The sequence below is a fragment of the Magallana gigas genome, chromosome 2, assembly GCF_963853765.1.
Source record: "Magallana gigas chromosome 2, xbMagGiga1.1, whole genome shotgun sequence".
Taxonomy (NCBI): domain Eukaryota; kingdom Metazoa; phylum Mollusca; class Bivalvia; order Ostreida; family Ostreidae; genus Magallana; species Magallana gigas.
This window is the reverse complement of record NC_088854.1, coordinates 59,643,580-59,658,139: the sequence shown is the minus strand read 5'-3', so window position 1 is coordinate 59,658,139 and position 14,560 is coordinate 59,643,580. Positions and strand designations below refer to the sequence as shown.

At 36.6% G+C, this 14,560-nt stretch overlaps 2 protein-coding genes across 6 annotated transcripts in view; one reads left to right on the top strand and one right to left on the bottom strand.

The window, feature by feature from the left end:
• The window catches only part of LOC105340948 (uncharacterized), a 30,000-nt gene that overhangs the window by 5,902 nt on the left and 9,538 nt on the right, over positions 1–14,560 (top strand). Inside the window, exons 1-2 of one of the 2 annotated variants that reach the window (XM_011447218.4) lie at positions 3,683–3,827; positions 7,327–7,435. The gene's annotated coding sequence lies outside the window, so the exon portion shown is untranslated. Of the gene's footprint in view, positions 1–3,682; positions 3,828–7,326; positions 7,436–14,560 lie in introns of those variants that run through there. The other variant, XM_011447219.4, reaches the window with a different exon arrangement.
• The window catches only part of LOC105348467 (calcium uptake protein 3, mitochondrial), a 39,955-nt gene that overhangs the window by 20,974 nt on the left and 4,421 nt on the right, over positions 1–14,560 (bottom strand). For all 4 annotated transcript variants that reach the window (XM_066077557.1, XM_034446859.2, XM_034446862.2 and 1 more), the window contains exons 3-4: positions 8,034–8,144; positions 976–1,023 (exon numbers count right to left, since the gene is read on the bottom strand). In XM_066077557.1, the coding sequence (XP_065933629.1) occupies positions 976–1,023; positions 8,034–8,144 (159 nt within the window). The remainder of the gene's footprint in view (positions 1–975; positions 1,024–8,033; positions 8,145–14,560) is intronic.

The window sequence follows — 14,560 nt, the reverse complement described above, 5'->3', positions numbered from 1 at the left end:
CTTGAAAATTCAATGATTTACTGTCGTCTTCAAGAACAGAGAATTCCTATTTGCAAATTTCTGAATATCCCCAAATAATAAGCTTTAAATTACAAGCGTATTAATCAAACGCATGGACTTTCACCCTGACATGAATATGTTTGACTTGCCTTGCGACCGTTACAATTACCAGCATGCATTGCTGTTTGTTCAGAACCAACTAGTTGTTTGGGTCGGCTCTCTCCTTTAGTTCTGGTCTAAGATGGTCACCAATGACAGATAAATTACAGGTTACCCCTGGATTAAGTTTGAAATTTAATGCCTTTAAGGCTTGTTGCTTTTCTTCTGCAAGGAATTTTCACATCTGCCATTAATGAATACTTTCCAAAAAAATGGATTCTTTAATTCAACAAATATTTAGTGCAGGATGTCAAAATGGTCACAAATAATATAAAGCTTGGTTTTGTTTACTGACAAGATGAGTATGATACCATTACATGTAATGCATCTACTCTCTGCCAAGCAATAGTTTTTACTTCCACAAGGAGTTGATGCTTTCTGTCAGGTCTTTTTTTTTTTCTTTTTTTTTTCTTTTTTTTTTTGCAATAGTTCAGGTCTGGGACCACCAAATGAGTGATGTCCCCTGGTTTTACTTACACAGATTTGGGACCAATGAAAGGGGAGATTCTACTAGATTTACTAGAACTTACTTGAAAGGCTGGGACTGATTGAGCAGGGTGATGTCCCCTGGCTATTCTTTTTACCTGGGAGGGGGTGATATCCCCTGGCTATACTTACTAGAGGTTGTTATATCCCTTGACTTTACTTACTGAGGGAGGATCTCCCCTGGCTATACTTACTGAGGGAGGGAATGGGGATGTCCCCTGGCTATGCTTACTGAGGAAGGGGGATGTCCCCTGGCTATACCTACTGAGGGAGGGGGATGTCCCCTGGCTATACCTACTGAGGGAGGGGGTGCCCCTTAGCTATACTTACTTGTAAGGACACATAGTAGAAACAGGTACTCTGTGTAGGAGATCAGACCTGAAAAACAGAATCAAATGTTAACACAACAGCAAGCTGAGCATTAAGATATTGGTAATGTATGGAAAACTATTACCATTGACAGGCTCAGATAACAGGCTAAGGGCTCATGCTAATCTGATTACAGAGCAAAAGCTTATCTTCTCGTAAACTACATAAAAACACAACTTGTTACAATGTGCATGTACTGTGTTTTTAGTGATTGATCTTCTGCGAGTAGTTCTTGGCAACAGATTTGTGCCACTCTGTTCTGAAAATTGTGGGAAACATATAAAAAAAAATTCCTTCACCACAAATTAATACATATCTATATCTCAGATCAAATATTTGGAACGAAGCAAAATCTTAAAAATGAATGGAAAAAAGACAAACTTGAAGATAGCATGGATAACATATTGTGGACTCCCCTAAATGGATTGGAACTAGGTCACTTACATACAGAAATTTTTTAGCTTAATTCATTGAAATTAATTTTCTTAGGCTGAGTGATCATAAGGCCAGACTTTGAGACAAATAGGTCTATGTGTATTGGAGAGTAAGAGTACTTTGTAATATGTCATTAATGTAGATGTGGAGCTGAGAGGCCTGATCCTAACAAAACAGATCAGGTGAACAAAAGTGAAGATGAAGCGCTCCAAAACTGTGGTCACTAAATAAGACATGGAATCAGTTTACTGTCCATTCAGGTAATCACCAGGTAATAATAGCTACAGGTGAACAGGTCTCAGCCTCTCCAACATCAAAGTCAGTCCAGGCATCAGGTGAATAGAAAGGGCCCAGAGTGACTTCACCCCGGACAAAGGGCCCCGGACCCCTGGCCGCGCTCCATCAGACCAGGGTGATTACAGTTTTAAAGAGACAGAACCAGGGCGGTGGGAGGATAATTGATTTTAACTGGACATCAAGGAGTTTAAGGATTACCCCTGTCATCTCCTCACAATCAACGGTTTAAAAGTTTAGCTCAGTTAAATATCATTATTCTACCACAAAAATCTGATTAACTAGCATTGGCCACGGGATTCCAGCCGAGGTGAGCTGTTTCTATTATTGAGGATGTGAAGATCTCATTGACTGTGTCCACTCGCGGCAGAAAAGCAGTCTGTTGTTACGCCGGCCATTAGTCACCATTCCAAAACCAACTCTGACAGTCCTTAAACCTACCGCAGAATTCCGCAGGTCCAAACTCTACCGAACTGAAATTAATTACCACGGTTTTAAAACACTGATGTGAATTTAAAAACAGTGAAACTCCTTTTATCTGTCTGATATCAAGTGTAGACAGAGGCAGGCGAATAAACAATATAGGGTCTTGGTTTCAATTTAGACTGATTAAAAAGCTATTCTTAAGTTTGCACTCTGTCGATTGAGGCTGGGTTTATTTATACCAGGAAGGGTTTGTCTTTTAAGTTACTTTCATCTTTACAGAGATATGTAATCCCAAGCTGGCTGTGAGTAAATACTCATATACACCTTATTTTTAGATTTATTAGATTCCAACTGAAAAATTACACCTGCATTCATACTTTTGGCCCTCCCGATTTTCCTTAATGTGCATTATGCATCCAACAGACCTGATACCTGAGCTGTACAATCCTGTAAATATAATTACAGCCATTATAATTCTGATAGACCAGTCGCTATAATTAAATCGCGGTCCAGATTCCGTGGTCGGACACGGAGTGGCCCTTACTAACCGCGGGGTTGTGTTTTGCAAGTGTTTGGGCGACACTGAGACCCCACTCATTCTCAGCAGATGCCGGACCGAGTGGCCACGTGCCGCCTTTGTAATAACAAATTACAGCCAGCCGAGGTGACAATGGTTATTTTACATGTGCACACATTCAATACCACCACTGCTGCATCTCATTTTTCCCCAGCACAAAATCCACCCATCTGGCCAATAATCCTATCAGAATTAGTGAGTGGAAAAGAGAAGGGGAAAAGACACATCAATTTCAGATCCAAAATGCATTCTAGACATTTATTTGATTTCCAAGAATTCTATCTAAATCAAGTCGTAGAATATTTCTGTGTTTGACAAAATCCAAATGACTATTTCCCTTTGCTTTATATGTTTTTTGTGGTTTTTAATAGATTTTTGTTTGAGATTGTTTTTAAATTTATCTGGAAACCCTGCTTGCATAAAATAAATCTACATTATTAATTTTGCAATCATTCATCATAAAGACAGGCAAATTATGCAATACTTAATCAAACTAATGTCATGTAACAAATTAGGCAGTGAACTCAACAAAACAGCCAAACAATTGTAATATAAACTTTCCAGGAATTTGACACGTAGATTGTAAAAAGTTGTCTTCCTGAATTTTAAGTAGCAAATATTTTTCTTTGTATTCAAGCTGTAACCATTATCTAAACAATCATTAACCCCATTAAAAAGTAAACAAACCCAGTGCTTAAAGTAATTAGCTGTCAATTAACATCTTAGCCACATTGGTCAGTGTGATTGTTGGGTCATTTTAATTGCTTATCAACAATGAGGGCACCTGCTATGAACACAGACGGCTCAACACGAGGAAACAACAGCTCACCCCCACAAACAATAATAAGACATTCTATCACAATCAACAAAAATGTGGATTATCTAGGGATTATTCAAAAGTCCTTGCTACAATTGTGTGGTGATTGTTGGGGGTGGGAATTTTTACAGATTAGGTGGTCATCTTACCTGTGAGGGGACAGTTAGTGACTCACCTGTCATCACTGTATATTTATTACTTATCTGGTCAGAGCAGCCATAGGTATTGGACTGATAATCTCATCATTTCTGTGACCATATGAAGGTAGGCTTACTGGTTTTTCAAAAATATTCTATATAGGTTTTATCCAAAAATTACTCCTTTTTAGCTTAATAATTCATACTGATAACAACTTAAATAATTCTTTTAAGAATGCATGTCTTAAGATAATTTCTATGTATAGTATGTTATGTCCTTTTCTCTATTTTATTGTGTGTTGAAAATCTTTGAGGTAATGTAATCACATGTAACCGAGTTTTTGTGTATGTATTCATTTCCCTTCCATCATTCTTAAAATGGGTCCTTTGGAGTCTTCCCTTCTAACCTTTCCCGGCACCCCCTAGTCTTACATGCATGATACATGTACATCCTGGCCCTTCAATCCTTTGATGTCTTTGAACCGACTACTTGGACAAAGTGGTCTGCAGGAACTCTAAACATATTGAGCAACAATATAAACTGACTGAATAAGCCAGCCACAACACTTGACTGACAGACAGGCCCAACCACTTTCTCTTCTTGGGTGGCGGGGGAGAAGCAGACATTTTTCAGGAAGAATTGTTTATAATTGAATTACTTAACACTCAAACCTCTCGCTGGATCTGGAATTATCCTCATTGGAGAATTATGGCTGGTAACTATAGAGGGGTCATGGTCATGATCCGCATTTCTCCCTTTTCAATTCAGGTTAAAATTTGTCTACTTGCAAATGTACAGCCATAAATATATACATATATATTTTTTTAATTCTGTGGTAGAATCTCCTAACATCGACAGATCAATTTAAACCAAACCTAGACAACAGTGATTTGCCTGTTACAAACTACCTTGTCAATAAATAGGAGCACTTTTAGAGGGTTTTTAGGGCCGTAAATGTTCCCATTTACCAATAAAATTCCCATCAATGATCTGATCCTTCAATGAATGTTAAACCATATCAACCTCCCCACTGACATTACTGATGAATGAAAATAATTCATTCAGGGCGATTGGGCCAGACCAGTATTTTTGTTCTGTAAGCATTGGTTCCAGTTTAACACTTGATTAATGACATACAAGTCTGTAAAATTTAGAAACCTGCAACAGCTATTTTGGAACATCAATCAGGTTGGGACCAATCTCCCAAATGGGGTGTTTGGGATATAATAGCCCAAATGGGATATAAATTTAAGGTGCAAAAAATAAAAAATTTTGATTTTGAAATTTTTGATCAAAATACGCATTAGAATAGATGAAATACAACAACTTTTTCTGTAGCTGTTCTATTACGGAGATTGATCCCTCAGTATATTCAAAACTTCTTGGGGATCAATCTTACAAACTATATTTTTTGCACTTTAAATTTATATCCCATTTGGGCTATTATATCCCATTTGGGCTATTATATCCCATTTGGGAGATTGGTCCCAACCTGTCAATAGAAGAGGCTGAATATGTGACATAAACTCCTGTCATTTTATTTCTTAGTGACAATGTTTTCTACAATCCTATTAGAGTTTGGGACAGAGTGACCACTAAGCAAGAGGCACTTGTTCCTCCAACACCCCTTTGCCTGGGTTTATGCATACTTACAGCACCATAAACCCTCAACCATTTAACTGTACCATACAGTACAACTCATCTCTCTGTCCTTTAACTGTAACCATCCCTTCTTTATAAGTCTGCTTATCCCCTCCCTGCTAACAAGTATTTGTCCCTGTTAACAAGTCTTCATTCCTGCTTACAAGTGTTTGTGCCCCACAACACTACTAACCCCCTCCTGTTAACAAGTGTTTGTCTCTGTTCAAAAGTATTTATGCCCCTCAGCACTGCTAACTCCCTCCCTGCACATGTTAACAAATATTTGTCCATCTTAACAAGTATATGTCCTTGTTAACAAGTATTTGTGCCCCTCAGCACTGCTAACCCCCTCTTGTTTCTCTTAACAATATTTGTCCATGTTAACAAGTATTTGTCCAAGTTAACAAGTGTTTGTCCCTGTTAACAAGTATTTGTCCCTGCTTTCAAGTGTTTGTGCCCCACATCATTGTAACCCCCTATACCAAGTTGTGCAATATATAAGGCATGTGCAGGCTAAACCCCCCTGTCAGCACACCCCGTACTTTGCATTGCGGCCTCTGACCGAGAAACTCCATAGCTTGTCTGTGGGTTTGTCATTGAATGAATGGCCCATTCTTTGTCAATATGTCATAAGTACACAGTATATCAAAGGTCACATACTGAAATGTACACTGTTTGACTGGGGTATCACCATCAAAGACCACTCTGATTAAAAAACTGTTTATATGAGCAAAACTGCTATTGCTGAAAAGATAAGACGACCAAAGGTTCGACCCTTCACACCTTGCCTCTGATTGCGCTATCTTGGAGCCGTTCGTTCAAATTAACAAAAATAATTCTTTTATCTGTTTTTTCTTTACACAACTAAATGCATTTAGAAACAGTCCTATCAAAGAATGCACTATTGATATGCCTTGGAAAAAGTTATATACATCATAGAAGAAAAATAATCAAAACATACATAACAGTTGTCAATCCAGTGGGTTTATTTCATAAATCAAAGACCTCCATAGCTTCTTGTACCATGATTTTTTATCATTTCAGCATACACTCTATCTCAGGGGATGAACTCTTATAAATAAACCAAAAATTCAACAACAAAAAACAAAAACAACCCTGACATATCTAAAAAAATTCCTATCATTTCAAGTTAAACATGTACTGTCTTCAAATGAACATTCAAAGATATTTTATTTTATCTAATCTTGTCCTAAACACCATTAAAACTGTACAATGGAATGAGGAGGGGGAAACTGGATCTGTTTGTAGTTCTCTAGTTGGGTCAATGAATCCCGGTCAGCAATCAAGGCTTTACCCCTAGGCTCCATCAATAAGACAACCACTCTGAGGGATTGTGGGTTTTGACTGTAGCGCTGTAGCGGCTACAGAGACTTCAATCTCAGCCAAGTGGCCCGTTAATCTACGGCGTACACCTTAAAACATGATCCTGCCGTTTTTTGAGGTGGTGCAATGCCACTTTGCCTCCAGTATTAGCACTTGTCTTGTCTGTAGGTAATTTTCTATCTGGTCAGGTATCTGAGGAGCTGCTCTCCCACTACCATGGACATCCTGTCCATTGCCAAATTCTCCATTAAGCAGACTGTTGATAACAAGCCTGTAACAAATACTCTCAAGGTCATCTGCAATATCACTGTTAATCCGCCTGTAGTAAGGTTGGTCCATTGTGGGACCGGATGATTCAGTCGGATGATGAGGCAGACATCAACAGATGGGGGTTGGGGTGTAAAAGCCATGAATAAGACATAGAAGTGTGGGGGAGGCTGAAGAAAATCAACACTCGATCACTCACAGTACAGACCTCCACAGTGAAGGGCCCACACGAATCAATTTGATTACACAAACATTATTTGCTTACAGCTTCAGATATTGCGACTGAAAAATGTCTGGAAATTCCATTTTGAATCATGTCATCAACATCTCATATAACGACAATAGTCATTATAAATACAACATTTTTTTACAGAATCGTCTACATTGTTGCTAATCACCCAGACATTGAAGAAAGAAAGAGTAAGAGAGAGAGACGTTACTGTAAATGAGGGTTTGATCCTAGGACACCTGCATGGAGAAAAGTGAGTAGCTTTCATGTCAGTAAATTGTGCTAATGATCGGAGTGTTGCCTGACCTGAGGGGGTAACACAAAGTACACCTTCTTGTCCGACTAAACCAAGGCTTAGACCTGGCTTGTTTGGCTGCAAACCTCTAAAAATCTTTTCACGAGATAATTTAATGAAAAATTTGACAAGTTCAAAAGAATGATCTTGCTAATGAATGTGATAAGAAATTCAGGGAAGCTTTTATATCTACATGTAAGAGATAAATGCTGGCTTCATTGCTTGCAGCACAATTAACTGTTCTACGACTGAATTACAGCAACAAAACCTTCAAAACTCAGATAAGTTTTAATACCGGTACTTTAATAAATAAGCAAACAGGAAAAAGAAATGATCTATTAATCTTCATGTTCAGGCATCAATAAGCAAGAAATGTTGATGCTTTTCTTTCAAGTTATATGGTTAAAATTTATTTGCCTAAAGTAAAATCTATGGCCCCAATTTTATAAACTATCTGTAAATGTATGTAAGCAATTGTAATCTACTCTAGAAGAAATGCTATGCATGTCCGCTTTTCATAAGAGAATAGCTGACATAATAGATGCTCATACTGTACCTTTGTCATGGAGATTGCGAAATAGTTTGGTACTGCCGTAGCGCCGATTTGGAGTACGCTTTAACCAGCCAGCAACTTCACCATCAGCTAAGCTGGCTCTTCCAATTCTTGCTAAAAAAAAGTTGCAAATCTTTAAATATAAATCTACTTGATGCATTTACTGCTTCAATGACTTAATGCATATCTTTATTATTGATTAGATTCAGCATCCCTTAAGGTATCTCTCGAATTTTCATTCATCATTCCTCGTATCATCTTCTCCCAGAACATTAATATAATGCATCATTACTAAGTTTAGAAAAAGCTTTTAGATGAAATTGTGTGCAGAAAGTAATCTCAACAGATTCAATTTTCAAATTCCACGTACTATTATATCATAAACTGTCTCCTCTAATTCACTGAGGTTAAAATGAATTCAAAACATTTTCACACAGAGTGAGCTTTGTGCAGTATTGACCTAAAAGTGCACTCATATTTCAACTTAACAATGAGAAATATTTTGCTCGGACATCAAAAGAGCGAGACAAAACAAAATACCTAAGTGTACAAAAACGCATTGGAACCTATACTTATTAGAAATGATTGCATGACGCCATGGCAGACACTGCATTCTTGAGATGATTTTCTCTTATGAGACTTCATTTATTGTCACTACCAACGAGCAAAAAATACATGCATGTATGCTAAATCCTTATTAATTTGATATGACAACGAAATATTTCAAGGTCAAACGACCATCAGTCCGTCTGCCTGTCTGTCTAACAATGCCGCGACATGGGCCGGGGTTGTATATCAAATTGAGGGGCCTCCGATACCCTCACGAAACAATGGGTGTTGAAGCAGACCTTGCTCCAACCAGCACACAATGAAAGTAGCAACATGGGATGAGAAAGGCCAGATCTTGTCTGATAATGCATGGTATACCACTGCTTGTGTTACATAGAGAGGAGGGGCTGCAGGCAAACTATAGCCTTAAACTCGGCCTTATATCTATTGTAACACTGGATCAACATATCAACAGAATTATCCCAGACAAAATTTGCTTTTTTCATTCTAATAATTCACGAAAATGCACATTGTTGGCCTGCATCATTTTTTAATCGAAAGGTGTAGGTTTTATTAAGTGAATTATTTGCATTGTAAGAAAAAAACAGCATAAAACCATCAATACCCGGTACTTGTTTTATGAAAGGTTATAAATGTCATCTCATAAATCAGAATGAAGACAACAATATATTCTTATTGACAATTCATATATTTTTTTAGTTTTATTTTCAGCATGAATTTATCGCTTTTTCCAAGAACTAGGCGTTCTAAATGTTTTTCTGATCAATTCATTTTATAATGATCAATATATAATAAATCATGCAGAGATATCGATGCACTAAAGAACAATTTAAATTTTAATCTACGCTGTAGATTTCAAAATCTTTACCTACATGAAATTACAGAGTACCATGGTTGTCACTGGTTTACTCTTCAAACCAAATCATTAAATAAATTAAGTCCTAAAATGACTGTTACAACAGCGATACTACTTCCATATAAATCTACTAATCTACGTTTATGACATCTATAATCTATATGACAGTCTATTAAGCACCTTGTAAGTTGACACAACAAACGACGTATAATCAACATCAAAAGATGGACGCTATCTTATCGCTGTATCTCCCGCATTACACAATGCACGCTCGTGGAGTCCAGTTTACCTTCAATTATTACAATATTGACTTAAATCAGCAAGTGTGTGCACATATAATATAGCCTGGCCGGAGCTTGTGTTTTGAAGAACAAACAAGAGGCTCTGATCAGCTTATTAACGCGACAACGGAATGCTGGATAGAAAAAATGACTGTTTGCATTTACATTCAATGATATACGCCAATTTAAATTGAAAGATTTTGTAGCAATTTACTCTGGGTCTGGGTAACTTGTTAAAGTGACATTATTAGGTGGTCTGAACATGCTATGGATGAATGGAGGGGATTGGAGACCTGTATTGGAGCTTATAATGATCATTCCTTACATGCTTCGATCAGAATGGTACACATAAATACACTCATGTATTTTACCATTGTATGTCGAGTGTTTGTCATTAATCAAACACAAAGACTCTCAAATTCACAAAGAAAAGCCGCGTCAGACAAGATTTCTAATTTATCCGTAAGTTACGGGCCCAACACAAATTTTATTCATGTACAATATATGTACGATAAAGGTTAATTTATGACAAAATTTAGCCAATTCTGGATGAAACTTGTACACCAATGATTTTATTGGGGATTAAGAAACAAATAAAGACCACATTTGACCAACAGTGACAATGCGTCTGTAACATACGGATTCTATAAATCATCAGTATTGACACTTCTCTAATGCTAGGATTTTGTAAAGTGTTATATACATCCCCATGAAAAAAATCACATAACATTCGACATGGTTCTGAAGTGAATGGATCATTTTGTGCAGTCCTCCTTTTGTTTAAGAAACGTTCAATAACAGACTTTTCTGATCTCACCTACCAAATCTAATGCCCAAAGGGTGCATACTTGCTTAAATAGGGTAATGTGCTGATACGGCGCATTTCTTGTGATAAAAAAAGTTTTGCTTTGTCAGAATTTAAGCCTCTTTTACAAGGTCAACACTTGTGTAGATCTTTACCAATATTTAAAAAATCTATTTTTTAATTTGGAATTTAGCAATCTTCACTGGAATGCAGAGGGCCGTCCAGTGGGTGTTGATATGTATTGAGATTGCTAGAACACCTCTCCACGTTTCTAGAAGTGTGTTCAAAGAATTAAGCCCTGCAAAACTAACTTTAATTGCTCAACTGTACATCCCTAATTACTGTTTCGTACATGTTCACTTTCCTCAGCCTTCAAAGCAGGTTTGCAGGGTGAAATTTTTGTGCACGTTTTTATAAGCCTACCATTTGTTCAAATTTCTTCTTATTTGTTCTGAAACTATAGAAGGAGACATACTCATCAGAAAACAAAGTAACTCCTTATCTACATTTAGAAAATCAAACACTTCAGTCTTAGGAATACTGGTACTTTATTTGTTTACAAGACAAAGGTTTAACACAATTGCTCACAATCCACCCTTTAGTTCTGCAATTAGTTTATTTGCTGTGCGTAAACAACATTAGCCCACTTTTAATTATTACCTAATTGTTTTTATGGAACTCTCTCAGGAGGCTAGGGTTACAAACAGATTATCTTCAATATTCATTACAAAAGTCATCCTGGTTTCGATTTCTTCATAGTCTTCAAGCATTGTCAAACATATGACGGATCCTCATAATGGTGAAAGTTTTACCATTTTGTTCACAATGACCCCAAAAATATTATCTCTGATAATCATTTCTTAAAAATGTGCAAATAATCTTCCAAACCGTTCAAAAATCAGATTAGCTACACCAGGAAAATTCTATCAAGATTTTTTACGAGATAAGTAACAGACAGAAAGCGTGCTTGACTAAACTCTACCGATTTGATTGTGTTTTTCTTCCAAAGACTTCACATAAACAAGCTCAGTGGAGGGGGGATTTAATACACTATTTTGGAAATTTGCATTTATTTACATGATTTAATGAATATTTTTGATCAAATATACAGCCGATTGATGAACTGATAAAGACCATTTTCCTCTTCAGTGATTAATCAGCAAATAAGTTGATCAAGTCTACCACTTACAGGTGTTTTAATGGGATTTTGGATAATCAAATGAATTAATGTACTATCAGAGAGAGAGAGAGAGAGAGAGAGAGAGAGAGAGAGAGAGAGAGAGAGAGAGAGAGAACACTTGTATATTTTAATCAAAATCTAAATCTGAATGCCAAATGAATTCTCAATTATAGGCTAATGGTGGATATACAAGACAGTCATAAATATAAAACTATTTCCATTTAAATGACAGTTTAAATTCAAAATGTTTTCTGTATCATTATCTTAACTTAAGCCATCTTGCTTCCATGAGAGGTCAAACCTACACCTAAGGGCCTAAAGGTAAGAGGACAGTAGATGTCTCCAAACTTGATTCCCGTATCTACCACCCTGCCACCAGGCCTGTCCTAGCCCCACTTAGTTTGTGGTCTGATGTTATTACATAGACATGATAGAATCAAAAGATCTAGGTACTTGTCCTGTTCTGTATTTTGCTACTTCAGCAACCATTAAGAAAATCCTGGGTATTTACAAAATCCAGGAATAAATCCAGTGACACAGAGTCTCCTTTAGGTCACACAATTAGGTCACACAATTAGGTCAGATTTTGCTGCAGAGTTTGTCCTGATCCTAAAACTCTTTGGAGACTTTTTGGACCTTTGTTTCAGGGAGGACATTTATAGATACCTACACATTATTCCATGTCAATTGTTGTGGAGACTGTTTTAGTCTAAGCTGTAAAATGTCCCGAGATCAGCCTCTTATCTATTACTTAGTATCAGATTCCTATATAACCCTTGGATCAGCATCTATTTTTCTGTATTGTATAGGCATGATCAAATCCGACTGTGATAGAGTCTAAATCCAATGACACATGTTAGGTTCTACTTTCACTTCAGTATACACACTACACAGGCATTGACCATCCCTGTATTCCTTGTATGCAAGATCTACTGTATCTAATGGTCCCTAATTTGTCAGAAAAAGAAACTTAAAATAAGATTAGATTAGATTCTTATTAAAGAGACCTTGTGTGTTTGATAAGCTTTTGTCTGTCTCTGCATGGCATACAAGATTTCCCTGATGATGCTGCTGCTGTCTCTTTCAGAATGAAATATGCTAGCTGGGATGTTAAACAACCCTTTTTGTACCAGAACCTCCTTCTCATCCATCTGTCTACATACTAGTAAGCCAAGGTTCAAGTCATTCTTCAGTCATTAACTCCTCATCATTTGTTCTATACACCATTCTCTCTCTACAGTGCTAGTCCTGGCAAGTTTGTTTCACGTCAACAGTCAGTACAAGTAGTTCTCCAGATGTAACAAACCTTCATTGTTATTGGTGGAAAATAATTGGCCTTTAAAGGAAAGGAATATTCCATCCAACACAATGAGAAGAATTTTTTTTTTTAATCTTGTAAAATCTCAGAAACACCTTAACTATTTGATATCTATCAATATCATTTCATTGAGATAAATATCTTTTCAAGAGATAATACAGAAGTACTGACCGCTATTTTATTTATCAGTGTAGTGATAATCTAGTGACTAGCAATCCTAAACATTGGTGGTTAACCTACACGACAGCTTTTCCCTTTACAGTATTGTGTTGTTCTGAACTTGTGCATACTCAGAAGGTCTACTGACAACAATATTGTCTGGTTCTCATTCCTTTGTTGTCCACCTCACGTTGTCCACCTCATTGCTATAGTCAACAACAACAGATTTACAAGGGGTTAGCATCTAGTTGTATTCTATACAACATTTCATTCTTTGGTTTTAGAATGACTTTTTGCCATATTGGGCAAAACACTGTCAATATTCACATTCAAGAGGGGTTTATTTACCATTCATACCCAGTGAAATACAGGTAGACATTTTTAAAAAAAAATATCTGCTGTTTAAGCAATGAACATCCTTGAACTTTTTTAAGTGTATATATACCGGTATGTAGGTAAAACCGCAAGTAGATCTGGAATCTAATAGAATTCAGGGATTGGCTCTCACAAGTACTGTAGGTGGAGAATTTGGAAATTTTTCTTCATTCAAAATTGCCTACCTCGGCAATAATCTTTTTGTCCTTCAGGAATGCAAGCGATTACTTACAAATCAAATTACATCTATCCTTTAAAGTGAAAGTAAACTTAGTTAAAGTGAAAAAAAATTATAATTGTGATTTCATTGACATTAACCAGTTGGATATATCTCAAATAGAACGATTTAAACACTGCCTTTGAAAGCTTCACAATTTAATTGGTTAATTCTATGACAAACAAGAAAAATTCTTGAATTCTTACTCATTTTGGAATAAGAAAAAAACTTCAAACTGTGTTAAATTGACAAAGTGTCGAGGAATGTTATCTGTGACTTAATGATTGTAGAGATATAGATAAAAAAATAGAAAAGAAAAAAATTATCTCGAACAAAGCAGATCACCTGTGCGATTTTAGCTATTTACCATGTTTATTGCAAGAGCTGATTTTCTTTGAACAAAAGACACGTTTATTCAGATAGGTTTTCTTTCTGTTCAAGGCCTATCTATCTCTTGGTATTTAAAAAAACTATGGCATTACATTATTGGCTGGAGGGATGAATGGAGAATGAAAACAGGGCTTAATAATGTAAAATTGTCTCTAGAACTCATTCATAAAACCCAGCTTGTCCAAACCCAAGCAGAGGATGTCTCATCATGTTGACTTCTAAGACTGGATGAAGTCCACAGAGATTATCTGTCGCTCTCTGATAAAGAGGCCCATTGGCTTATCCCTCAGAAGTACAGGTTATAGATATAGGTATTACCCTATGTATGTCAAGATCGTTCTAGCACATCCCCCTTCTTCCTACAGGAGCACTTGAGTCT